The sequence below is a fragment of the Panicum virgatum genome, chromosome 1K (assembly GCF_016808335.1).
Source record: "Panicum virgatum strain AP13 chromosome 1K, P.virgatum_v5, whole genome shotgun sequence".
Taxonomy (NCBI): Eukaryota; Viridiplantae; Streptophyta; class Magnoliopsida; order Poales; family Poaceae; genus Panicum; species Panicum virgatum.
This window is the reverse complement of record NC_053136.1, coordinates 34,045,336-34,071,241: the sequence shown is the minus strand read 5'-3', so window position 1 is coordinate 34,071,241 and position 25,906 is coordinate 34,045,336. Positions and strand designations below refer to the sequence as shown.

General features: G+C 47.4%; 3 protein-coding genes across 5 annotated transcripts; 1 reads left to right on the top strand and 2 right to left on the bottom strand.

The window, feature by feature from the left end:
* Positions 1 to 8,007: 8,007 nt before the first annotated feature.
* LOC120703763 (mitochondrial fission protein ELM1-like) lies at positions 8,008 to 12,735 on the bottom strand. Of its 2 annotated transcripts, XM_039987941.1 has the most exons (10): positions 12,348 to 12,735; positions 11,922 to 12,154; positions 11,175 to 11,271; positions 10,901 to 11,050; positions 10,693 to 10,819; positions 9,504 to 9,616; positions 9,351 to 9,414; positions 9,164 to 9,257; positions 8,963 to 9,071; positions 8,008 to 8,449 (listed from the first exon to the last, which is right to left on the bottom strand). In XM_039987941.1, the coding sequence occupies exons 1-10, from the start codon at positions 12,540 to 12,542 to the stop codon at positions 8,354 to 8,356; spliced, it is 1,278 nt and encodes a 425-aa protein (XP_039843875.1). In that variant the 5' UTR covers positions 12,543 to 12,735; the 3' UTR covers positions 8,008 to 8,353. The 2 variants fall into 2 exon arrangements, with proteins under 2 accessions (XP_039843875.1, XP_039843871.1); XM_039987937.1 differs by having other exon boundaries at positions 9,164 to 9,414; positions 12,348 to 12,732.
* Positions 12,736 to 15,884: 3,149 nt separating this feature from the next.
* LOC120703752 (cysteine and histidine-rich domain-containing protein RAR1-like) lies at positions 15,885 to 21,181 on the top strand. Of its 2 annotated transcripts, XM_039987918.1 has the most exons (6): positions 15,885 to 16,110; positions 17,202 to 17,204; positions 17,281 to 17,363; positions 20,127 to 20,278; positions 20,473 to 20,693; positions 20,774 to 21,181. In XM_039987918.1, the coding sequence occupies exons 1-6, from the start codon at positions 15,985 to 15,987 to the stop codon at positions 20,864 to 20,866; spliced, it is 678 nt and encodes a 225-aa protein (XP_039843852.1). In that variant the 5' UTR covers positions 15,885 to 15,984; the 3' UTR covers positions 20,867 to 21,181. The 2 variants fall into 2 exon arrangements, with proteins under 2 accessions (XP_039843852.1, XP_039843861.1); XM_039987927.1 differs by lacking the exon at positions 17,202 to 17,204 and having other exon boundaries at positions 15,897 to 16,110.
* Positions 21,182 to 24,539: 3,358 nt separating this feature from the next.
* LOC120656719 (atherin-like) lies at positions 24,540 to 25,391 on the bottom strand. The gene is made up of 2 exons (XM_039934909.1): positions 25,234 to 25,391; positions 24,540 to 25,120 (listed from the first exon to the last, which is right to left on the bottom strand). Exons 1-2 carry the CDS (start codon positions 25,367 to 25,369, stop codon positions 24,618 to 24,620), a joined length of 639 nt encoding a protein of 212 aa, XP_039790843.1. The 5' UTR covers positions 25,370 to 25,391; the 3' UTR covers positions 24,540 to 24,617.
* Positions 25,392 to 25,906: the final 515 nt, after the last annotated feature.

Below are 25,906 nucleotides of genomic sequence, written 5' to 3'. Positions count from 1 at the left end.
GGGGATCGGATTGGACAAGCTCCGCCCCAGCAAGTCGCCATTCTGTGGCGTTGCGCCGGGGAAGCGAGTCCAACCCCTCGGCCAGATCGATCTGCCTGTCTACTTCGGCACGGCAGCTAACTTCCACAAGGAGGTACTCACTTTTGAGGTGGTGGGGTTTCGAGGATCCTACCATGCCATCCTAGGTCGTCCTTGCTACACCAAGTTCATGGCCGTACCCAACTACACCTACCTCAAGCTCAAAATGCCGGGTCCAAAGGGCGTCATCACCATTGGCTCTTCGTTCGAGCACGCCTATGAGTGCGATGTTGAGTGCGTTGAGCACGCGGAAGCTCAAGCGGAGGACGAGGCCCTTGCAGCCACCCTCGACAAAATGGCAAGCGAGGCCTTGGACTCCACGCACCGACACGCCGGGAGCTTCGAACCCGCCGAGGGTATCAAGAAGGTGCCCCTTGACCCGAGCCACCCCAACGACAAGGCGTTGCAGATCAGCGCCAACCTCGACGGCAAATAGGAAGTGGTGCTCGTCGATTTCCTCCGCGCCAACGCAAACATCTTTGCGTGGAGCCCCTCGGACATGCCAGGCATACCGAGGGAGGTCGCCGAGCACTCCCTTGATGTCCGACCCAACTCCAAGCCGGTGAAGCAGCGCCTAAGACGCTTCGACGAGCTCAAGCGCCGGGCGATCGGCGAGGAGTTGCAGAAACTTCTGGCGGCCGGATTCATCAAAGAGGTATTCCATCCCGAGTGGCTAGCTAATCCAGTATTAGTGAAGAAAAAGAGTGGAAACTGGAGGATGTGTGTAGATTACACTAGTTTAAATAAGACATGTCCGAAGGTTCCCTTTCCTTTGCCACGAATTGATCAGATTGTAGATACTACTGCGGGATGTGAACTCCTATCCTTTCTTGATGCTTATTCCGGTTACCACCAAATCAAGATGAAAGAGTCTGACCAGCTCGCGACTTCTTTTATCACACCCTTCGGCATGTACTGCTACGTTACGATGCCCTTTGGCCTCAGAAACGCCGGAGCCACATACCAGCGGTGTATGCTCCACGTTTTCGGAGACCATCTCGGGCGCAGCGTAGAGGCATATGTCGATGACATCGTTGTAAAATCCAGGAAGGCGGACGACCTTGTTGCTGATCTCAGGATCGCATTCGATTGCCTACGGGCCAAAGGGGTAAAACTTAACCCCGAGAAGTGCGTGTTCGGGGTGCCTCGAGGCATGCTCTTGGGCTTCATTGTCTCCCAGCGGGGCATCGAACCCAACCCTGATAAAGTCTCGGCCATCACTCGGATGGGACCGATCCGAGACCTAAAGGGGGTACAGAGGGTCATGGGATGCCTAGCGTCCTTCAGCCGGTTCATCTCGTGTCTCGGCGAGAAAGGCTTACCCCTGTATCGACTCTTGAGAAAAACCGAGCACTTCACGTGGACCCCCGAAGCTCAAGAAGCCCTCGAAAGGCTGAAGGCATCACTCACTCGTGCCCCCATTCTCACACCACCCATGGACGGCGAGCCCCTCTTCCTATACGTAGCTGCGACGACCCAAGTGGTCAGCGCGGTGATCGTAGTCGAAAGACAAGAGGAGGGCCATGCATTGCCCGTCCAGCGGCCGGTGTACTACATCAGCGAGGTGTTGTCTGAAACTAAGACACGCTATCCGCAGATTCAGAAGCTGCTCTACGCAGTGGTTCTGGCTCGGCGCAAGCTGCGCCACTACTTCGAGGCCCATCCCGTCACCGTGGTCTCGTCTTTTCCTTTGGGAGAGATAGCCCGCAACCGGGAAGCCGAGGGTAGAATTGCCAAATGGTCTGTGGAGCTGATGGGAGAGACACTCACCTACGCCTCCCGCAAGGCGATCAAGTCCCAAATCTTGGCTGACTTCGTGGCTGAGTGGACGGACACTCAGCTACCCCATCGTAAATCCAGGGCGAATGCTGGACTATGTACTTCGACGGGTCAGTGATGAAAACCGGCGCCGGTGCCGGCCTCCTTTTCATCTCACCCCTCGGAGAACATATGCGATACGTGATACGCCTACACTTCCCTGCGTCAAACAACATGGCGGAGTATGAGGCCCTCCTCAGTGGCCTCCACGTCGCCATCGAGCTCGGCGTCAAATGCCTTGACGTACGCGGTGATTCTCAACTCGTCGTCGATCAAGTAATGAAGGAGTCTAGCTGTCACGACCCGAAGATGGAGGCGTACTGCAATGCAGTGCGCCGCCTCGAAGACAATTTCGACGGCCTAGAGCTCAATCATGTCCCGCGCAAGTACAACGAGGACGCCGACGAATTAGCCAAGATCGCGTCGGGGTGGACCACCGTCCCCTCGAACATCTTCGCTCGAGACATCACCAAGCCCTCCGTCGAGTTCAAGGACCCGATGGAGTCAGGCCCCTTGTCCGCTGGGCCCTCCGGCGGGAACCCCCTGGCGGACGAGGTCGAGCCCATGGACATTGACATCGGGACCACCTCCGCGGACGAGGCCGAGGCAATGGAAGTTGACGAGGCCCCCACTTCGCAAGATTGGCGCGTCCAGTACCTCGACTGGATGATTCGAGGGATCCTACCCTCGAACCGTGCTCAGGCGCGACGCCTCGCCAGGCGGGCCAAGTCCTTCGTTCTAATCGACAACGAGCTACACAAGCGCAGTCCCTCGGGTGTCCTGCAACAATGCATCCCCATCCCCGAGGGCAAGGAGCTGATCCGCGACATCCATGCCGGCGTCTGCGGCCATCACGCCGCGCCGCGCACCCTCGTGGGTAACGCGTTTCGGCAAGGTTTTTACTGGCCCACCGCGGTCGCCGACGCCACCGACGTTGTGCGGACCTGCGAGGGTTGCCAGTTTTATGCGCGAAAAACACATCTCCCGGCCCATGCTCTGCAGACCATCCCCATCACGTGGCCGTTCGCCGTGTGGGGACTAGACCCCATCGGTCCGCTGAAGAAGGCGCCCAGGGGCTTCACCCACTTGCTGGTGGCGGTCGACAAGTTCTCCAAGTGGATCGAGGCTCGACCCATCGGCAAGATCAAATCCAAGCAAGCAGTTCTATTCTTCACCGACATCGTCTTCAGGTTCGGGGTCCCGAACTCGATCATCACCGACAACGGCACCCAGTTCACAGGCAAGAAGTTCTTGGCGTTCTGCGACAGTTTCCACATACGTGTGGACTGGTCGGCTGTGGCACACCCACAAACGAACGGGCAAGTGGAGCGTGCCAATGGCATGATCCTCCAAGGACTAAAGCCAAGAATCTTCAACAAGCTGAACAAGTTTGGCCGAAGATGGCTCACGGAGCTACCCTCGGTCATTTGGAGCCTGAGGACGACCCCAAGCAGAGCCACGGGCTTTTGCCCGTTCTTCCTCGTCTATGGCGCCGAGGCCATTCTCCCCACTGACTTGGAGTACAGGTCGCCAAGGCTCAAGGCATACAAAGAACAACAAAACCAGCGAGCTCGCGAAGACTCGCTGGATCAAGTAGAAGAGGCTCGAGACGTGGCACTCCTACACTCTGCGCGCTACCAGCAATCCTTGCGAAGGTATCAAGCGTAGAGGGTCCGGCGCCGAGACCTCAACGAAGGGGACTTGGTGCTGAGGCTTCGACAGGACAACAGGGGCCGCCGCAAGCTCTCACCTCCATGGGAAGGACCGTACATAATCGCCGAGGTGCTCAAACCCGGCACGTACAAGCTGGCAAACGAAAAAGGCGAAGTCCTCACCAACGCTTGGAACATACAACAGCTACGTCGCTTCTATCCCTAGAATTTCAAGCTTTTTGTACATTGTTTGTGCCCGCATTTTCAATTTCCCGAAATAATAAAGAAGTACGCTTTGCTTGTTTATTTTTGGGAACCTTCCGGATCCTCGAGGGCTCAGATGCACACGAACACTGAGGTACGCTTGGCCTTACCCTCGGCAAAGCCAAGCCTCCCTCGGGGGGCTACTACGGGGGAACCCCCGAACGTCCCAAAAATCGTCAATGTTTTTTCGAAATATTTCCGTCTCGACCCTAAACTTCTCGTATCCTTGGAAAAAATGGACGCGAGGCATAAGTAACTACAGTACGGGGCCGGCCGAGTCGTGGGGCCGCCTACACCTCCGGGATACGGCACCCCCCTCACCACCCTACGCCTACGTTGCTTATGAACGCGAACTTCCCCGCAGATGTTTATCTAAGTCGCATACGAAGAACACGGAAATAAAGTAAAGAAACATAGGCTCGAACGCACAAAGGCCTCGATGGGCCACGCAGTCAATTCAACGAAATAAAATCTCTTATACTCAAAAAGTACGATTGCAACGTGCGACTACAATAATCACTAATCTATTACATAGGGTTTCGAGGCCCAGTTCTCCTACAGGCTACCATCCCCCCTTGCGGGCCCTCAGGGACATCGAATTCGGCGATGGGAGGGATGTCTGCTTCGAGCTTCTTGGCAAGGACGGTGGCGAACTCCTCCGCGGCTGCGTCGGCTTCATCCATGATGGCCGACGCGGCGTCCGCATCAGCATCATCGGGAATGACGTACGCCGACGATACCCTCTGGAGATCCATGAGGTAATGCATCGAGGCCACGGCGAGAGCCCGCGGGACACCGAGACGGAAGGTGCTCTTGACGTGTTCGGCAATCCGGCCGCCTAGCGTGCGCAGGCGGCTGATCACCGAACTGCCCGAGATGGCACCCTCCCCCTCGAGCTCTTGACACACGCTCACGACGGTCTGCTCCAGCTCAGCAAACTCCATCTGTGCCGCCGTGAGCGCGGTGTGGACCGCTTCCTTCGCCGCGGTCTCGTCCGCCAGCTTCTGCCTCAGCTCTGAGCAAAGGAAATCAACGTCAGCTACGAAAAGAAACAAATCGACGAAAAATCGAAGGTACTCACCCGTGATGTTCTTCTGCGCCTCCTCCCTCTGGGTCCGGGCGGCCTCTTCGAGCAAGGACAAGGAGGCTTCCTTCTCCCTAAGGGCGGCCCCCATGTTCTGGAGAGCCACCTACTTCCCCTCGAGGGCATCGCCCTTTTCCCGGAGGGTCCCGGTGAGCGCAACCACGGCCACCTCTTTGTGGAGGAGCTCGGCCTTCTGCTGCTCGAGCATTGTGCTGAGGCGCTGCAGCTCAGCGCTCTGCACCTCAGCCTCGCGAGCTCTCTCCTCGAGCGCCGTCCGAAGGCGTTGCAGCTCGGCAGCTTGTGCCTCGGCCTCCCGGGCCTTCTGCTCCGCTGCCGCCTTCTGGGCGTCCCGCTCATCGGCAACCCGCGCCAATTCCTCCTCCAGCGGAATATTTCGGGAAATTTTTCGTTTCCGCTAGTTACCGGGAAAAGAAATTTCGGTATATTTCGGTATTTTCCGTTTTGAATTTGGAAAATTCAAAAAAAAAATTCTAAAAAATTGAAAAAAAATATGATAAAAAACTAGGTGTTTTTCTAAGCAAATAGGACTAGAACACACTCAAATCTAAGATCATTTGCTAGGCTAAAATTAACATTTGAAACCGTAATTTGAATGACTCGTCATTTCATATGCAAAAATTTGTTTTCTCCCCTCGACTTCAACTAGACTTTGGTTTATCATGATGTTGGTGAGGTACCTATTCAATTTCATATGCATACCTACATCGGTTTAAAAGTTATTTAACACCTTTGGAGTGTTGTGGATGCTATGTGGACATGCTTATATGGTTTTGTGTTGGATATATTGTGTGTGAAACATATAATATGCACTCTGAACTGTGGTATGCGCAACATGTCAAAATTTTCAATTTTTTCTGTTATTCCCTCTCAAAACAAGATTTTCCGGCTCACAAACAGCGAATTTCGCCATCTGGACACCAAATTTCGGCCGAAATCACCGAAATTTCTCCGGTATACATCGGAATTTTGTTTTTTGAATTCAAATTCCCTCTCCGTTCGGAAATAGCGAAATTCGGCGAAATTTCGGCCGAAATTTTGTTTCCGGCAACTACCGGGATTTCACCGAAAAACGAAATGGTTAACCTGATGACAAGTCGGGCCCGGGTTGGATTCATCCGGTTCTAAACCACGCAACCCGTCAGCTCATCCTCGTCATCAGCACAAACCGTGTTGGGTCCGGGGAAGACGTGCCGGTCGTTGCATGCTGCCTCCATTGATGTCCAGCAACCTGCCTGGGACTCCGATGCTCCAAATCAATTCCAAGTTCAATTTCGTGCCCACACCGCGCCAGCTTCATCTCTCGCGCCGTTCAATTTCGTGCCCGCACCGCGCCAGCTTCATCTCTCGCGCCCTCCACTTCTGTTTTCAGCGCTCGTGCAAGGTGCCGGCAGCAATAGCTTCTCGGAACCCGTGGAAACCAGGAAACCTATGGAAACCAACCCGCTGCACAGCGCCTCTTGCGGGTTGGGTTGGGTTTTGCCCATAGACCGTGTAAGCCGGGCCATGTACAGGGTCTGCATGCTTCATGATTAAAATAAGAGTAAAGTCTATTTTTAACCATCCAACTATCGACTGAGTCCGGATTTGGCAATGCAACTCTAAAACCGGACATCCGCAGCCATCCAACTCTTAAAACCGTTCATGTTGGGCCATCGGGCTGTTTTGCTGGGTAGTTTTGCTGAGTTGGATGCCACGTGGCGATGGGACCCACCTGTCAGTCCTCCTCTCTCCTCTTTCTCTCTCCCTCTACCTCTCCTCTCTCCTGTCCCCGTCGGCACGCGCGCCTGAGCTCCGCCATCCCCGTCGGCCAGGTAGGCGGCCGGAGCTCCGCCATCCCCGTCGGCACGCGCGCATGAGCTCGAGCTCCGCCGCCCAGGCCGGCGAGCGCGCGAGAGGGGCGGGGCACACCGGAGCCGAGACAAGCGGAGGACCTGAGGCGGCGGCGGAGGAGGAGCCGGAGAGAGGGAGAGGAAGGAGGAAGGAGCAAGGGCGGGAGACGGCGCGGCCGCCGGCGGCCCCTGCTCGCCTCGCCGACCGACGCCACCGTGTCGAGGGAGCCGGCCAGGGCCACCGCCGTCGCCGGAGGCCCGCGCGTGCCCTGGCCCGTTTGCCGCCGTCCGGCCCCGATCTGCCATGGGAGGGAGGAGGAGGAGGTGCTCCCGGATCCGGCCGGCTCCGGACCTTGAGGGCCGCCGCCCTGCTCGCCTTCGTGGGCTGGCCTCCGCGGTGCCCGGCGCCAGAGGAGGATGGGGAGCAGGGGTCGCGGACGCGGCCGCCGCGCGCACCCCGCCCTGCTCGCCATGCCGCGCGCGTTCGCCGCACGCTTGCCGGCCTCAAGGGCGCGTCCGCCACGCGCACCCTGCCCTGCTCGCCGGCGCTCCGCCCCCTGCTCCGGCCGCGCGCGCTCCGCGGCAGCTCCTTCCTCCCGCGGCGGCTGGAGCATGAAGGTGTCGCCGCCACCCGCGCGAGGCTCCGCGCCGCGCCGTCCGCCCGCGCGCGGGATGCCTGGCCGATCCCGCCGCGCGCCGGCTCCGCCTCGTGCAGGCCACCGGAGCTCGTGGCGGAGGGGTGCGGGAGGGGAGGGCCCCAGGGAGCCTCGCCGCGCCAGCCGCCGTAGCTCCTCGGCCTGGTGCAGGGGAGGCCGCCGCAGCTCCTCGCCCGCCGGCCCGGCGCGGAGGGAGCAGGGGAGGCCGGCGGCCACCGCTCCGCCCTGCACCGCCGCGGGAGGGAAGGAGGGGAAGGGGCCTCCGTCGCCGTGGAGGGGAGCAGGGGAAGGGGAAGGGAGGGAAGGGGCCTCTGTCGCCGTGGATGGCGCGCGTGCCGACGGGGACAGGAGAGAGGAGAGGTAGAGGGAGAGAGAAAGAGGAGAGAGGAGGACTGACAGGTGGGTCCCACCGCCACGTGGCGTCCAACTCAGCAAAACTACCCAGCAAAACAGCTCGATGGCCAAACATGAACGGTTTTAAGAGTTGGATGGCTGCGGATGTCCGGTTTTAGAGTTGCATTGCCAAATCCGGACTCAGTCGATAGTTGGATGGTCAAAAATAGACTTTACTCTTAAAATAAAATCAACCAAACAGGGCAAAGTCATAAGAATCAAACACGCTGCGGCAAGTTCAAGTTTTCACATTCCCAACTCTACTTCAATTCTTTCCAGCATCGTCAGATTTACATGAGGCAACAGTTGCCAGTTGCCAAACCAAAAACATCTCCCGGAAGCTGTGCACTCTTCCAAAAATTGGGGTATACCACCAAAAGAGGTCAGCTTTTGTACAGGCCATTCCCTGGCTATATTATTCTTCCTCCACGACATAAAGCGAATCCATGTGATGTTAACCAAACTGTATAATTTACCCTATATATATCCAGGGTCCCTATATCCAGAGGCTGAAGAGAAGTTGACAGAATAATACAGTGCTACTTGTGATCACTATCATCACACTGTCCACCCTCGTTCTGCAATCACTTCACGCACACGAGTAGCTACTTCAATGGCATCATTTAGGGGAGCGTAGCTCCAGCTATTTGAAATCTGCAAGGGAAAAAGATCAGTGATATAGCTGAGCAAGTACAACCATTTGAGCTTCGAGACTAAATAATATAAATGAACTCCAAGCTGTCATAGGTAGTCAGGTTGGCACTTCATAAAACAGAATAGCTTTTGTTGAATTTGATCTTTCTACCAGCATAGGTATATCTACTAAGATCTTCTATATGGCGGTGCAAGCTACAGGATGAAAAACAAACAGGTACTAATGTGCTGTAGAATTCGTAATTCCCGTCCAGCACAATTTATGCACTGACTAAAGAGTTCTAGATAGTTCTGATGTATTTTGATGAAATCATAACAGGACCTATGTTGTGCAGATAGCTGAGATGCAATTTAGGCATATGTATTAAGTGCAAAACAATGTTCAGCATTTTGTAGTTGGTATCGAAATTGGTAAAAGAAATGGTAATAATCAAACAGAATCTACTTACATTATCAAGTGGGCACACAAGACAGATTATCATTTTTCATTTGTAACAATATTAACAAACTTACATCTTCCAATCCAGTGAATGGGCGGACAACCCCTCGCTCCCGCAGAGTCTTGTGAAATGCTGAAAACTTCCATTTACAATGCTCGGCCCCAATAACATAAACAGGTTTCCTGTAGTAATTATGATTTGAAGCTTGTCACACTCATGAAACTTCACAAAAGGGTTACAACTTGCAAGTTGTTCAAATATATAGACAGCTTACCCTGTGCTGCATGCCTCACTTAACATACTTATCGAGTCTGCTGTTATAACAAAAGCATCAGCCCATGCAAGATGTCCCATGTGAGGGTTAGGTTCTGCACAAAGAGAGTGAGAGAGAGTCACAAGTTTAACAATTTGAGCAAAAAGTATAAACGCTGAACAGCTTAGTGCTAGTCTTCTGGGTATACCTTCACCATCCCAAATATACACCTTCGGATGTCCAGCAAATTCTTTACATACAATATCAGTGACCTGCCGGGAGACAATTTAAGTGTCAAGCTTACCCACCTATACTATAATAAAACTGCCAGATATCCAAAAAAAACTGCCAAATATCCTACCTTCCACGGTGTTCTCCTAGAGAATGAAATTCTGACACTCCCACAGCTGTCTAGCACATTATACAGAGAACTTATGAGCTGTTTGGCAAGGTCTACACCATATTTGCAATTCCCTGAACATTGAAAGACAGAACACATTAAAAAGATTATCGTGCATCTGAGTATGAAAAGCAACCAATAAATCATTTGGAAACTAAATCCAAAGAACTAGATGAGAAAAAAAATGAAATGGTTGAAGGCCAATAGGTATGCAAATTGGAAAAGGGAAAACTCCTCCGAGATAGTTGACATTGAACTCCTCCAACATAGACATATGCGCAGAAAATGGCAATGCATTATTTTCTATTCTAGCTGCCAGATTCACTACAGCGGAAACTATGCCCTGGATTTATTGGCCTGAGTTGGCTATGGAATCTGGGAGGAAAAGTGGTGTGCGAAGACCCTGAACCGTAATGGTTTATGTAATCAATGAAACAATATTAAGAGAAATTTTCTTTCAGCTAGTGAAAGCCCTATTCTTGTTTCTGCTATTAATTCCATCAGATGCGGTGAATAGACTGACCTACCTCAAATTGGAGCAACTTGTTAAGCCCTTTTATCACTGGAAAAGAACTATTTGGATGAGGGGCAATGGGTTTATTGAGTGAATTGGATATAGAACAAACATGTGGGATCTCAAATTTTTTTTTGTGTGAAATGAAGTCCAGTAACATGAATGTATGGAATATCTGAATCAATGAACTTTGTCACATTAATCTTTCAAGTTTTTGTAAAATGAAGTCCAGTAGCATGAATGTATGGAATATTTGAATCAATGAACTTAACATTACATTAATGTTGCAACCCAAAAGGATCATCTTTCATATATGCACCCTTATTTGTTGCCAGTCTAATAATCATTTAGCATAGTACTACACTAGGAGTCAAGAGATCAAATCTTTATTAGGATCATCAGAATACAGAACAACCGTATCATATATGATCACAAAATGAAGAAAAAGACCTCTGACAAGTAAAGGAAATAACAAAGTCACTCATAATATGCAGATATGCATTAGGCAGGCCACAACCAACGGTATCCCTATTTGACTATTTGAGTGCAACAACTGGCATCACGTCTAGATTTACTCTGCAGCTGTCAAAACAGGACTAATCTATGTTAAAACATTTGCAGGAGACAGAGTGTTACTTGTGGGTCCACCGATGTTGACAACAAGCAAAGGCTTAGGCAAAGGGGCAAGTTCATTATGCCAGGCTATAGCAGCAAGCCGTAGCGCAGCAGAATCAGCTTGGTGTAGTGCACCAACAGTAAGCACCTGAACATTCAAAGTTCAGAATTAGCACGCCACCAATGTGCAAGCTATTTTAGCCCTGCAAGTAAGGAGAAAACAGCATACCACATTGCTCCCGGGTGGTTCCTGCGGAGTAATCCATCTCCGGAATAGACGTGGAACTTGTTGTTGTCCACTAGCAGTTAAAACATAGTAATCATGGCGAGGAGTCACCACCAAATCGAACCTATCAAGGCGAGATCTGGGGTGCTGGATCTGATACCGAAGCAGCATAATACAAGAATTAGATCAAAATTTTCAAGACAGACTAGATTTATACTGTGGATCTACTGAATTAACATATAACGGTGAAAGTCAGATTATTAGATTTGAATACTACCTGAATGACAAACACATTATCTGAAGCTACTTTCTTTATCAAGCTTGAATATGATATGGTGTCCCAGCCACATGCAACAACTAATGTTGGACCTTCCCTGGAATAAGAATTAATTGTCATAATGTCATGTTCACATCTTATCATGATGTTTGGAAGCCAGTAGGAATGCCTAATTCTGAGAACATTACAAAACTTGACAAACCGACCCACAAGCAAGGAACATGTTTAGGCAAGAACTTAAATTTTCTATGGGGCTCACACTGCCAGGGATATGAGTCCCAGCCATGGAGAATATGAACATTGAGTTATACAATTAGGTTGTTTGTGACAACAAAATTGATCAACCAAATGAATGTCATTAAAATGATCATAATCAAGATTTCCTCATATGGCATGTCCTTTCTTGAAGCAAAATGCACATACTTATTTATGGACAAAACGTGTGTGCATTACATATATGTCAAGGAACCAAAGATCACAATCCATCAGCAACTCCAAAGCGACAAATAAGTCGATATGCCAAAAATGACATTGTAATGCAACAAATAAGGTAATTTCTGGGATTCCAGTTTGTTGTAGCATCTAATTGGTCATCATACTAATTCCAATAGGGCAAAAACTCATGAATTCGTCAATTATTTCAGTGACCCTTAATGCGAGCAGCTGTTTAAAGAAGATAGACTGCCTGCAGTACAAGTTCATAGAAGGAAGTAATGGACCAAAGATACAACAGCAATTGGGACTTACTTCTCATATGTATCACGAGCCACGGTCACAATCTTCTTGACGTCAGCTTCCAGAACAGTGGACAAGCCAACTGAACCGGCATTCGGGACACGATAGGGCTTCCTCCCCTGAACCACTATCGCGAACCTCGTGTTGCGGAAGAACTGCCTGAGCACTTGGTCTACAAACTTGTGCAGGGAAATGGGGAGAAAGTGCAGCCACTCGTTGATCCCTCCCCTCGGCCTCGTGACACGCTGCAAGCCAAGCAAGCCCCAAGAGCAAAATTAACACACAAAAAATAAGTACTAGATTTTGCAGCGGCCCAACGCGGCTACACTAGCAATCGAAACATAGACATGTTGCAACAACAGAAGAGAGAAATGCGCGGGGCGGAAATGGTAGGTACTGGGAGAGGAGTAAACGAGAGGGGACGGGAGGGGAACTGACGTAGAGGGTGAGGTTGTCGGCGAGGCCGAGGGCGCGGGCGAGGCCGAGGCACTGGTTCTCGGCGCCGGGGGAGCCGTTGCCGATGAGGACGGCGCGGCGGACGACGGTGGCGGCGCCGCCGAAGCCGCCGGAGAAGATCTCGGGCGTCTTCATGCCGTCGACGCCCGGCGGCTCGGGCAGCCGGATCGGCCGCATCGGCCTAGGGTTTTGCGGGGCGGTTGGATTGGCGCGGCGGGAGGGGAGGGAAGAATTCGCGGGGAGGCCGGAGGGTTGGAATGGATTGGATGCGATGCAGGGGGGGTTGGAGTTGGAGGTTTCTGTGTCTGGAAGCTCTGAACTCCAACCGGCCTCCAGAAGGCGGCGTGCCTGCGTGTGTTTGTGGCTCTCTCGTGTTCCAGGCCCTCTCCTCTCGCACGTGGTGATGCACAGCGGCAGTGTGGCTCCCTTGCTTTCTTGCACTGCAAGATGTAAGAGAAGCTTTGGCTTCCACCGAATGGAAATTCCAAATTTCCATCAAGTTGAGTTTAAAAGTTTTAATTTTTTAGAAGAGGGGGAAAATTTAGTGATGCTTCTTAACTCTTCTGTCAATTTAATATTCGTTCTTCGTCTTTTGAACTTCTTGTGACCCTAAAACTATTCAAGGTTCCTGTTGATCAACCCACAAAAAAAAAGGTTCCTGTTGATCAAAGGAAAACTAAAAAAATACAGTTTTCGACTCATATATAAAGTTTTGCAACGATGATGTTTGGATTGAAGGAATAGTTGTTTCCATTCCTCAGGAAAGACTTTCTCTATTCTGCTGGCTGCGGCTGGTGGCTAGTGCTGGTTTATTGTGAGAGAGAATTACTACTGACTGGCTGGAGGCTGGTGGCTGGTGCTGGTTTGGTGTGAAAGAAAAATATTGTTGGTTGGCTGGAGAAGCAGCCAGCAGAATAGAGTTGTTTCAAAGGGAAAAATCATCAAGTGAAAGCTAAAGGAAATAATTTTTTTCTTAGTTACTCCTATCAATAACACAATTCCTCAGTGTTGCTCTCCTATTAGTCCTGACAGAGCAAATAAAGTACTATTATTTCTAGTATCATTTTTCCTTTGATCCAAACAACACACTTCTTTCATTCTTATGTTTTTTTCAAATAAATCATGTAGTTTTTCATCGCTGCATTCTATTTCTTTGTGTTTTCCTCTTTTCTTGTGTTTTTCATTCCAGGTCCAAATGTGTTCCCATCATTAAAGTTAAAGCTCTTCTCAGTGGGATTTCATTTTATTTAAAATTGATGGCATGGAAAGAGCTTATGAGGAGAGAGCGAGAGGGGAATATAAGTTTCATCTAGATGAAAGTATATGAAACCCATTTCACACGGTTTACACAATTAGAACTTTTCCACATGTCCACTGAGATCTAGAGTTTATTTTCATTCGATCTCGAATCCAAATAAATAATTTCGTGGCATGCATGAATTAAATACTATGAACAAAATAATGAAAATGAAACCTTGCATTGAGAGGGGTTATCTCATTCATCAAATAATGATGCTCTAGATAATATGGCACCATTTCAAATAGCGAATGAAATTTATCATTGAGGATAGCTTAAACCATGTACCATCTAGCATTGTAGCTGAGAACGGACTTTTATCCATAATCTAAAAAAATCTACCATCTTATCATTAGATTGTGTTCTTCAACTCTCGCAAAATGTTGTGATTTCTTTCTATTGTTCGTTGGCAGTTGGCACCATCATTAGTTAGTGGGTATGGTCATGTCGATGCTTGAATGTTGACTAATGGCACTAGTGGTTTGACCATATAGTATGTGGTAAATTGGTTTGAAGAATACAAAGTAGAGAAATGCTAACGAGATAACTGAGCAGGGAATAAAGAAGAAAGGATTGTTGGAATTGAGAAAAATAAAGAAGAAAAAATTGATTATAGTATGTGGTAAATTGGTTAGAAGAATACAAACTAGAGAAATGCTAACGAGATAACTGAGTAGAGAATAAAGAAGAAAAGATTTCCTGGAATTGAGAAAAATAAAGAGAATAGATTATTTTAAAAATTGATTATGTATAACATGGCATATTTATTACCACAAATGGTTACCAAATATTACATTTTCTTCCCAATAGTAAATGCCAAATTTCGATGGAGCACACAATATAAATGTGTTCATGATGAGTAAGTAAAATGATCAATCCTTAAATTCTATGTCTATGACCTAGATGCATAAAAATTACAACATCATAAGATCCATGAATGATGAATGAGTACACGTCACAAATGTTTAAACGAGTAAATTGGAATTTTTTAAGTTACACGACCTGATGTGCAAAAGTGACTACCTAGTTAGCACCAAGGTGATGAATGATGTAACATTGACCTCGGCACATGAATTACAATAAGGAGTTGCTCACAAATTCTGTGATGGAATTTTAGCACACAAACATGCTCTCAAGTTGAAGGCGGACACATAAAGAAAACATTATGTTTAGCGGACCTTAAGCTTCAAGATTCATGTAGGATTTAAAGTTTGTATGATACATGAAAATTTATTTAACTTCTATGTTAATCCGAAATTTAAAAGAAAACACAACTAATTAATCCCTCCACAGATTTTAGGAGTTCATGAACCAGCTCAAAATATTCTTAGAGTAGATGTGTACCAAAAAAAAGTTCTTTATATACATATATATCTTATGTCCATGGCATTAATTGAGAATAGAAAATCAATATAAAGAATCATCAAAATATGAAATTTTAATAATTTAGTTGGAACGTAATAGTTGTGCACTAATCTATATGACCATTATAGGAAATAACTATTTTTAGCATGGGTTGAGAAAAGAACTTTTAAGTAATGAAACTTGCAAACTGCTTCAACTCTATCAGATTCAATTCCTTGACTCATGATGGTTACTCATATATTTTCTTAAATTTGTTCTACGAAATTAATCTCACAAAAAATTTTAATTGTAGCTTTTGGACCAACTTGGGTTAAATTAGACTTTAAAGTTTTGTGAACAATGAAGTATATACAAATAGAAACGGCAGATTAAATATCAGCAATAATTTTTCGGCATGGATGTCAATAATTTTATGGATTACTGGTATATCCATGGAAACACCTCCTTCAGTCAAATTGAATTCAGATTTTTTTTTAAAAAAAAAGCTAAACTGAAGGCCCTGTTTAGTTGATGAAAAATTGTTGGTTTTGATACTGTAGCACATTTCATTGTTACTTGACAAATAATGTTCAATCATGGACTAATTAGGCTTAAAAATTCATCTCGTGCTAATCGGTTAGACTGTGTAATTAGTTATTTTTTTAACTGCATTTAATACTTCATGCATCTGTCAAAACATTCTATGTCACGAGTATACTATAGAAAACTTTTTGAAAACTAAACAGGACCTCAGATTCGAGTCGTACAAAATCGTGTAGCGTTGAATTCGTATTCCTATTCTATATTTCTATTCAGATCCGTTTGCGGGCCGACGACCCTGCTAGGCCGCCCTCGTTTTATTCCTTCCGTGGGCCGGGCGCTGCCGCAGGGGGTCTAGAGCGAGCAAGACTGCGAGATCTTTCGACTTTTCCAGAGCGAGCACAGAGGGAGCCGGGGAGGGCGGAGGGGGCACCGGCGATGTCGACGACGACCGAGGCGGCGAAGAGCGCCGCCGCCGCGCCCGTGCGGTGCCAGCGGATCGGCTGCGAAGCCATGTTCACCGACGACAACAACCCCGAAGGCTCCTGCCAGTACCACCCCTCCGTAAGCACTGCCTCATCTGCTCTCCCCTCGTCGCCCCCAAACCCCCGTAAGCTCGTCAAAAAAAATCCCACTGTTTCGAACCTCAAATCGATGGAGGTAGGCACCTTCCCGATCTCGTGCGGCCGGCCCTGCAGTTTCCGTACCCTGGGCTAGGTTCTTCGGTCTTGCCTCAGGGAGCAGGGGATTCGTGTGCTAAGGTTTAGGTTGTGGCGGGACGAATCAGGATAAGAGTTCGGTAGCTATTTGCGGAACTGGGAAGCTTCCAGTGAATAATGGTTCGTCGATGTGATTTAACAAGAGTTTTGCTAGTTGGAAGCACGGTGCTGGGAAATACTGTTTTCACGATTGAGGTGCGGTACTTAGGAAGTTACATGTTGTTGTCTGTTGATGAGGCCCTTAGCATTGTGCCTGCCCATGGGTGGGGATGATTGGCCACATGTTGATTATAGAGTAAAAGGGGTAAGGGAATTTCTTCACTATACTGTTTAGTTTTTCTGCTGACCAGGATCCCTGTTTTTCCTTCTTGTGGTTAATTGCAATGCTGCACACCAGTTGTGTAAAATGTTCAAATGGAACAAAAAGAGCAGCAACACCTTTTTTACGGCTGCTGTAATGTTTATTGTACATAGCTCTACTTTGTTAGAAGTAAATAAAAAAGACTGAAAGATTGGGAAAAGAATAGCTACCTGTTCCTGCAGGAACTGCCTCTTCTTGCTTCGTTCAGATTAAAATACTCAACCAGACAACCACAGGCACTGTATTTGTGTGATGTTTACACATTCATCACACTGCTTTCTGCTGCAATTGAAGGTGTCTATGGAGTATAGTGACAATAAGGTTTTGGCACAGTTAAAACTCGTGCAAATAGCTAATCATATATTTGGGAACTCATACTGTTATGCATGCATCCTGCTTTTCAGACCTGACAAAATTGAACCCTGCTATTAGGTTTTGATGAAGCACATTTGCGAGGAGTATAGTTACTAGCTCAATAGTTCCTTCCACTTTTGCTGGCAGTTGAAACATTTTTTTTTCTTATTTTTCAATACTGGTGTTCTGACAGCTTTCTCCATCCTTTTGTTTTCTTGCAGGCAGTAAGTTCCACCCTTGCTTGAGAGCTATTGATGTTTAATAAATCATCATCCATTTTCTTAAGCTATGTTATTTCAGCCTTTATTTCATGATGGCATGAAAGAGTGGAGCTGCTGCAAGCAACGAAGCCATGATTTTAGCTTATTTTTGGCGATACCAGGGTAGGATCCGTTTCTTTCTCTCCTGGCATGCACTGTAAATATTGCCGCTTCATTCTTATAGTGTGTATGATGTATAATGGCAATGTTTAGTAACGTTTTCTGGTTGACTGCCACTGTAAACCAGAAAGCTGGTAATGCCAAGGGAAATTTGCTTGTGGTTTTGGTCTGACTCCATAATTTGTTAACACTAATTTGATAACTCCAACAAATATCTGACATTGTTTTTGGGCAATCCTTGGGAGATCAGATCGCTTGTTCGCTGATACACTCAGCCAAATTAGGTGTGCCTGCAAGTTGGCCATAGTCTAAATGACGCTATGGTTACCATACTAAGCCTCACCCGTAAATTTGCTTTGATGATCGGTGGGGTCTTAAACCAAACAAGTGAGAAAAATATGGTTATGTCAGCAAATGTTATTGTCTCTGTATTACTTAAACATCCTGATGCATCACAAGTTATATTTGCATGCTATTTTTGCTATATGATGACATGCAAACATAGTTTGATCAATGAGCAGCAACTGTTCCTACAGGTTTTGCTCATTTTCTTTTGTAGTTCTGGAAATTAGGTTTTGCTCATTTTCTTTTGTAGTTCTGGAAATTAGGAGTTTCTTACACGATAGCGAAGTAAGTACATGCTGTCTTTCCCCCCCTCTAAGGCAGTACTGCCTAAAAAGCGCAAAACCTATTTGCAGTTGTTTGGGTTCACAAGAAGTCTGTGTTGGTGGATTTCATGTTAAATTGAGACCGTTGTTCTTTTTTATGCCTGTTTTGGTCAATGCAGTATCATTCTGCTACTCGAGAGATGAAGTCATGCTTCTGAATATAATTTAGCATTAACAGGACAAATTTGCTAAGTTTACACAAACTCTCTTTGTTAGTGCTTTGACTACTTGACCAACCCAACATAAAAATATGGGCAGATCACTACGTGCACTAAAAAATATCTAATAGTTTGGCATTTGTGAATTAGCCATATTATTAGTAAATATACAGTCAGGCTTTGGAATCAAGATTATCTACTCAGATCTAATTTGTGGTGTCTGACTTGAACACGTAAACTGCAGTCGGCTGCATTAACCTAAGACAGAACTAGCATAACAGCAAGGGGTGTTGTCAATTGTTGAGTATAAGTACGAGTTAATGGTTAAGTAGCACCATTGGCTCTGTGAGTTGAGTTAGAACAACAGAAGTAAGAGTTAGGCAACATTAGACTATTAGTGTTAAAGATGGTTAAATGGCAGTACCTGATATGTACAGCTTACTTGTGAGTGCTGATTTATGAAGTGCTTGACTTCAGCTGGTTATATTTCATTGTAGATTATAAAGTGACTTAAGTTACCAACAGTTGACCAAAAATACTTAAGATGGTTAAGCTGCAGAATATCATAATAGAAATAAGGGCAGACAACAAACTAGATCTAGTTATCTCAATAAGTTATTCTACTCTTCATGTAAATCCATTAATATGGGCAGGCTCCAGTTTACTGGTGAATGAGCCTGATCTGATTTTTTTTTCCCGCTATCCACAAGGATTTCAAATCCTAATAGAGTGGCTATTTTTTATGCTGGTTTGCCAAAACCTAACGCAACCCTCCTCCTTTACCCGGGCTTGGGACCGGCTATGCTGAGACGACTCAAGAGAGAGAGAGTCTTCCAGTCAGCATAGGCGGAGGCCTACACCAGGGGTCAGCATTGAGCCCTTATTTATTTGCTTTAGTGATGGATGAGGTCACAAGGGATATACAAGGTGAGATCCCTTGGTGTATGCTCTTTGCTGATGATGTGGTGCTAGTTGACGAGAGTAGGGCAGGGGTTAATAGGAAGTTAGAGCTGTGGAGACGCACGTTAGAGTCGAAAGGGTTCAGACTTAGTAGGACCAAGACCAAGTACATGATGTGCGATTTCAGCGCGACTAGGCATGAGGGGAGAGACGTTAGTCTAGATGGGCAAGTGGTGGTCCAGAAGGATACTTTTCGGTATTTAGGATCGGTGCTACAAAAGGATGACGACATTGATGAAGATGTTAGGCATAGAATTTCAGCTGGCTAGTTGAAATGGCGGCAAGCTTCTGGCATCCTTTGTGACAAGAGGGTGCCACAAAAGCTAAAAGGCAAATTCTATAGGACAGCAATTCATCCGGCGATGTTATACGGTGCTGAATGTTGGCCTACAAAAAGGCGACATGTCCAGCAACTGAGTGTAGCAGAGATGCGGATGTTGCGGTGGTTTTGCGGGCACACAAGGAGGGATAGAGTCCGGAACGAAGTTATTCGGGATAGGGTCGGGGTGGCACCAATTGAGGAGAAACTTACCCAGCATCGGCTGAGATGGTTTGGACATGTCCAACGAAGGCCTCCTGAGGCGCCGGTGCGTAATGGGGTTCTTGAGCGGGTCGATAATGTAAAGAGGGGTAGAGGTAGACCTAAACTGACGTGGGATGAGTCGGTTAAGAGAGACCTTAAGGATTGGAATATCTCTAAAGAGATAGTTTTGGATAGGAGCGCTTGGAGACTAGCTATCAATGTGCCTGAACCTTGAACTTATTTCTTTCGGGTTTCATCTCTAGCCTACCCCAATTTGCTTGGGAAAAAAGGCTATGTTGTTGTTGTTGTTGTATCCACAAGGAACTTGTATTTTTAAGCTATTCGTTCTGGTTTTAATCATGGCCTTTTCTCATTCTAACCAATATATAATCTTCAATCACCTGATATATTTTGGTAGAACCAAAAGCAACTGAACATATGCCCTATCGTGGTGCAGATGCACAACAGGGAAGCACACGACTGAAAAACCAGTCACAAAAGCTGTTTCTGCAAACCGTCCAAAGGCAACACCAGTCCAGTCTTCTAAGCAGACTGTAGGAGCCGATGCCTGCGCAAGGTGCCGTCAGGGTTTCTTTTGTTCTGACCATGGTGAGTTTGTGTTTACAGTAGCATTGTTTAGATTTAGCTTAGTACTTTCTATTTATGGATGTTAACAGTTGCCACCATACACATATCTTCAGTAAAAGAACAGCTTTTAACACTAACTTGGTGAATCATGGTGAACATAGACTGCAAAATTGAAAATGTCCACTGAATGGAGTCTGCAATCTGTACCTTTCCAGGATCACAGCCAAAGGTACAAAAACCAGCTGCTAACGATGATACAAGCAAGGAACCTGTTGAAAAATCCTTGGTTCCACCTCCCAAGAAAAGGATCGATATAAATGAACCGCGAACATGTAAAAATAAAGGATGCGGTAAATCCTACAAGGAGAAGGATAACCATGATTCTGCGTGTGATTACCATCCAGGTCCTGCAGTTTTCCATGACAGGATGAGAGGGGTAAGTATCTGTTCTTATGTTGAGTGCTAAGTAAATTTCTCAACTTCTGCCATGCTTAAATTCTATATCTTTTAATGCAGTGGAAATGTTGCAATGTTCATGTCAAGGAGTTTGATGAATTTATGGAGATACCTCCATGCACCAAGGGCTGGCATAACGCAGATGCTGTGTGAATTCACACCATGCCTATTGCTGCTATCGTGTCATATCTCCTAGCATGTAAGAGGCAATCTTGCTTCTCAGCTTCTGTTACTTGGGAGTTTTACTTGGAAGTGTGACAAGAACTTTGAGGACGGGCTGCATATTAGCTTCGAGTGATTGTCCCGAAGTTTTACATGATGCTCCTTGTACTCTAGACCTGAACTTGAAACCATATTTCTTCGCTACTTGATTTGAATTGAAATTGTATCAGTTCGAAGCTGAATGTTCTTGTTAAGGGGCTGTTTGGAAGCACTCAAAATAAAAAGTGCTCCACTTGAGGAAATCCAGTCCACCTTCCAGTTTCACTCCATTTTTTTCTCATCTTGTTTGGCTAGAGTATTACTCCGCCCCCATCTGACATATGGGCTTGTCTTCTCTTTGTGCCCCGCCCGCCGCTGGAGTGGGGCGTCCGCACCACGGGACTAGCTCCCCTTGCGCCTGAGCAGCTCCCGTGCTCCCTGGCCTGCGCCATCTGTTACGATGGGCAGGTGCGCTGGGTGGCGGAGAAGCGGCGGCTGAGCCATGGGCTGCGGGGGTGATGAGGGTTACGCAGGGTTGCAGGAGAAAAGACCGACAGTTGACCGATAGAAGGAAATGTGGAAACGTGACATGATGGGTAATTCAAAATGAAAAAAGTCTAAATTACTACCCTCAACTATAGCCAAAGTCTGGATAATCCCATAAACTATTGTTTGGTTTGGGATTTTGTAGAGGAAATGATGACCAGCAAAGACTTCTACCAGAAACTGAGAGATTGGATCATGAGCTCTGTCAGAGGAGGGCGGGTCTGCATCAACATCAATGGACAGAATGGTCCCTACTTTAAGACACACAGAGGGCTGAGACAAGGGGACCCATTGTCCTCTCTACTCTTTAACCTAGCAGTTGATGCTTTAGACCACATCCTAGAAAAGGCAAAAAAAACTCTGGCTTGATCAAAGGATTGGTGCACATTTGGTCTCAGGGGGCATTACTCACCTGCAATACGCAGATGACACAATTATTTTGGTTAATAATGATCGAGAATCGATCAAAAATTTGAAATTCCTCTTGTATTGCTTTGAATGGATGTCTGGATTAAAGATAAACTATCAGAAGAGTGAGATGATTGCATTTGGGATGTCGGAGGAGAGGACACAAGACATTGCTAATGCATTAAACTGCAAGATTGGTCAGATGCCGCTGAAATATCTTGGCTTCCCAATCAGTGCAAAAAATTTGGGGGTGTCAGCTTTCAAACCTATGGTGGACAAGATGAGGAAAAAACTTCAACCATGGAAAGACAAGCATATGTCTTCTGGGGGGCGCTTTATACTCACTAACTCCTCTCTGAGCAGTATTCCTACATACCTGATGGGTATCTACCTGCTACATGAGGGGACTCACAAAGCAATGGACACAATTAGGAGCTCTTTCTTTTGGAGGGGGGACAGTGATAGAGATAAATATCACATGATCAAGTGGGAAAATGTCTGCCTGCCAAAAGATTTTGGTGGGCTAGGAATCATTAACACGTGGGTGATGAATGAATCACTATTACTCAAATGGGTGTGGAGACTCCTGCAAAACTCAAGAGATGACAAGTGCTGCCAATTACTCAGAGCGAAATACCTGCAAAGGAAACCAATAATGCTCTGCAGGGAGGGGGGTTACTTTCTCAGTTAACAACGGGAGGAGTGTCAGATTTTGGCAAGATGTGTGGATTTTGGATATTCCCCTAAGGCTAGCCTTTCTTGGGCTCTATGAAAAGGCCGAGAAGAAATCATGCTTAGTTCATGAATGCGTGGAGGAAGGTGAATTGAAGATGAGCTTTAGAAGAACTTTAAACACAGTAGACATGCAAAATTGGGAGAACCTGCTACAGCTAGTGGCCAACATTCGACTGAATGAGGCTGAGGATACCCCGAAATGGATGTTTGAAAAGTCAAACCAGTACTCGACCAAGTCCATGTACAGATGGATGACTCACAGGGGCGTGGTGAACAAGAGGATGAGGAGAGTCTGGGACAGCAGACTGCCAATGAGAATCAAAGTTTTTATGTGGTTGACCTTCAACAACAGACTACAAACAGGGGTGGAACTGAAAAAGAGGAAGTGGAAAGACAGCCATCTTTGTGGGATTTGTGGATGCCCAGAAACCACAGACCACATCCTTTTCACTTGTTGCGTTGCCCGATTTGTGTGGGCTTGTTTTACAGAAGCTCTTGCTTGGGATAGGGCGCCAAGAAGTCTGAATGATTTCTTGGACACTTGGATTCTGTTAGGGTGTCGTGATTATAATCTAAAATTGTTCCTATTTGCATCTGTTCTCTGGGGGCTGTGGACAACTCGCAACAAAAGAGCGATCGAAGGAAAGTTCCCTCGCTCGCCTACTGACGTCTTGTTCAAAATTCACGCGTTTTTGCAGCGGTGGAGGGTGCGACTGCGAAATGAAGACCAAGCCAAACTGGCGAATTTGGAGGGGCAAGTCAGAAGCTGGACCGAGGAGTTCCTATTGCAGCTAAGGGGCCGACCACCAGACGAAGACTTTCTCTAGCTCGGCTGTTTTTTCCCGTTTTGGTGTTGGCTTTAGCCCTTTTGCTTTTTGTGCTTCTATTCGTTTATGTAAAACTGGCATCCCCCTAAAACCCATGTACCCTTTCTATAAAAGCCAGGGAGTCTCCCTGTTCTCTAAAAAAAACTATCGTTTGGTTTATTTTACCCCCAAATTATGTTCTTTGGTTCAAATTACCACCTAACATAATTTATCTTTTTCATTTCTCCATGTATTGGTGGAGTTTTAAGTTGAAATTTTACAAGTTGATAGTACACATCATAACACATGTTAAAAAAATAAATCATAATTTTTTATCATTATTGTGATATGTTAGAATATTTAACAAAAAATAAACATTGGATTTCAAAATTATATCAAAAATAAATTTGAAAAATTATAAAAATTTTCTAAAATATGCATCCTAATGTCCACTACCACCCTGCAAAATTTGAGGTTAAAATTCAACTTGTGTATGGAGAAATAAAAAGAAGAAATTGTATTATGGGGTAGAATGAACTAAATGTCATAGTTCAGGGGGTAAATTAGACCAAGTTATAGTTTAGTGGGTTATCCGGACTTTGGCTATAGTTGAGAGGAGTAATTTAGACTTTTTCCATTCAAAATTGGAGGGGAGCTACTTTTTGGAGTAGAGCAGTTAGATATGTTTGGACATTTTTTTTTGAGTGGAGCTAAAAAAGCCTGAAGTTGAGTTCTCCCAAACAAACCCTTAACCGTTTAAAAAGCAAGACATGCTGGCGCTTGTTGCGGATCACTGCATCTGTTGTGTCGTGTTTGTTCCATTACCCTGGTTGTTGGTGAAGCTCTGCTCGTGTGGTTGTTTGAGCAGGCGGAACCTGGACCACGAGCGGGAGTTTGTTGACTGTCTATATTTGGAAGATAGAATTTCATGTATGCCACTTTGCCTTATTTGCCATGTAAAAATTTCACTTCCCCTCCACCACCCGAAGTATCTTTCGATGCCATCTCTGTTGCTTCCGTTAGATTAGTATACACTGTTGTAACGAATTTTCTGAACGAAGATAGAACGGCACGGTTGCGTAGTAAATTTGCACCGGAGAGGGACGTTGATTCTGGAACTGATGGTCGCTTCGCATTATTTGTTGCTGTTACACGCGCGCGTAGAGTAGTAACATACAATCTTGGTGTAGTAGTAGTGCTTCACTCATTCAGGGGATGCCGATGATGGGGATGAACGGGAAGAAGAAGATGAGAGGCAGCCCTCCTCCAACGCCGAACGGCGGCGGGCTGGTGTCGCCACCGGCGCGCGGGGGAGCGCCCACCGGGGCCTGCATCTCCGGGAGCGCGGGCTGTGCCGGCGGCGGCACCCGCTGCCGCTGCTGGTCAGGGGCGGCGTCCGTGGTCGTCGGCGCGACAGCCGAGCCGCCGCTAGCGCTAGCTGGACGGCACCTCGCCGTGAAGAAGGCGAGGGGGGAGCCCAGCGCGTAGGAGGGGCCCGGGACGACGCGCGCCACCGCGAGCCCCCGCGGCGCGCAGAGCTGCTCCGTGGCGGCGCCGAGGACCCTCGCCGCGCACGGCGTGGCCGAGCTGGATGACGACGGCGGCACCGCCGCCGCCGCCGGCATGGCCACGTCGAACGCGCCGCGGGCGTCCGTCTGCGCCGCGCGGAGGAGGCCCGCGCCGCCGGCGCATCTCACCGCGACCACCACACCTGGCAGCACGACACGACACGCGCGGAGCACGAAACGCACGCAAAAGCATGTCACAGGCTGCCTCCTCCAACGGTGCGTGCGTGCGTGCGTAACGTAACGTAGCGTAGCGTACCAGAGAGGTCGTGCCCCGCGGAGCAGTCGAGGCAGGCGACGGAGCCGCGGAGGCGGGGCGCCCCGGCCTCGCCGCGCGCGGCGAGAACGAGGAGGAGGGCCCCGACGAGCTCGGGGAGGACGCGGCGAGGAGCCATGTGCTGCCGGCTGCCGCCCCGGGTAGACGGATGCTTGGGTGTGCAGTCCAGTCACAGTCACCTGTGTGTGTGCAGTGTGCTCCTCAGTCCACTGCGAGCTCTGTTCATGTATCGCGGGCGCCGCTCGTGTGTATTTGTAGTACGAGGAGGTTATTACATGCGGGTGCCCGGGTGGCTACGATCCACGGCCATGGGAGGCTTCTGACAAAAAAACGAGGGGCCCCGGCTAGTACATCATCCTTGCATTGGTTATTTTGTTCGCAACTCAGCTGCTCTACGACGTCCATCCATGTTCAAAATGGCAAAATAGGCGTATGGGTCCCTCGACCTTCATCTTCATCTGAGGATCAAGTTCATCGCTCAAATTTCAGATAGGCTAATATAGTCCCTCAACTTTTATTTTTAGGTCAAACTTATCCTTGTATTATATTATACTCCATAATAATATGAGATTTATGAAAAAAAAATCATCTCTTACCCTTGTCTCCGTACCCTTCTAAATTCCTCAACAATTTATTATTACTAAAAATTTTAGCT

What these genes read in the sequence shown, in the direction of transcription:
- LOC120703752 (XM_039987918.1), top strand. Translation starts at nt 15,985, where the DNA reads ATGTCGACGACGACCGAGGCGGCGAAGAGCGCCGCCGCCGCGCCCGTG. An exon ending in TTATTTTTGGCGATACCAGG is followed by an intron (nt 17,364 to 20,126) that starts GTAGGATCCGTT and finishes ATCGTGGTGCAG; the next exon opens with ATGCACAACAGGGAAGCACA. An exon ending in TCCATGACAGGATGAGAGGG is followed by an intron (nt 20,694 to 20,773) that starts GTAAGTATCTGT and finishes CTTTTAATGCAG; the next exon opens with TGGAAATGTTGCAATGTTCA.
- LOC120703763 (XM_039987937.1), bottom strand. Translation starts at nt 12,542, where the DNA reads ATGCGGCCGATCCGGCTGCCCGAGCCGCCGGGCGTCGACGGCATGAAG. An exon ending in AACCACCCGGGAGCAATGTG is followed by an intron (nt 10,820 to 10,900) that starts GTATGCTGTTTT and finishes TTGAATGTTCAG; the next exon opens with GTGCTTACTGTTGGTGCACT. An exon ending in AGTGAGGCATGCAGCACAGG is followed by an intron (nt 9,072 to 9,163) that starts GTAAGCTGTCTA and finishes TAATTACTACAG; the next exon opens with GAAACCTGTTTATGTTATTG.
- LOC120656719 (XM_039934909.1), bottom strand. Translation starts at nt 25,369, where the DNA reads ATGGCTCCTCGCCGCGTCCTCCCCGAGCTCGTCGGGGCCCTCCTCCTC. An exon ending in CGCGGGGCACGACCTCTCTG is followed by an intron (nt 25,121 to 25,233) that starts GTACGCTACGCT and finishes TCGTGCTGCCAG; the next exon opens with GTGTGGTGGTCGCGGTGAGA.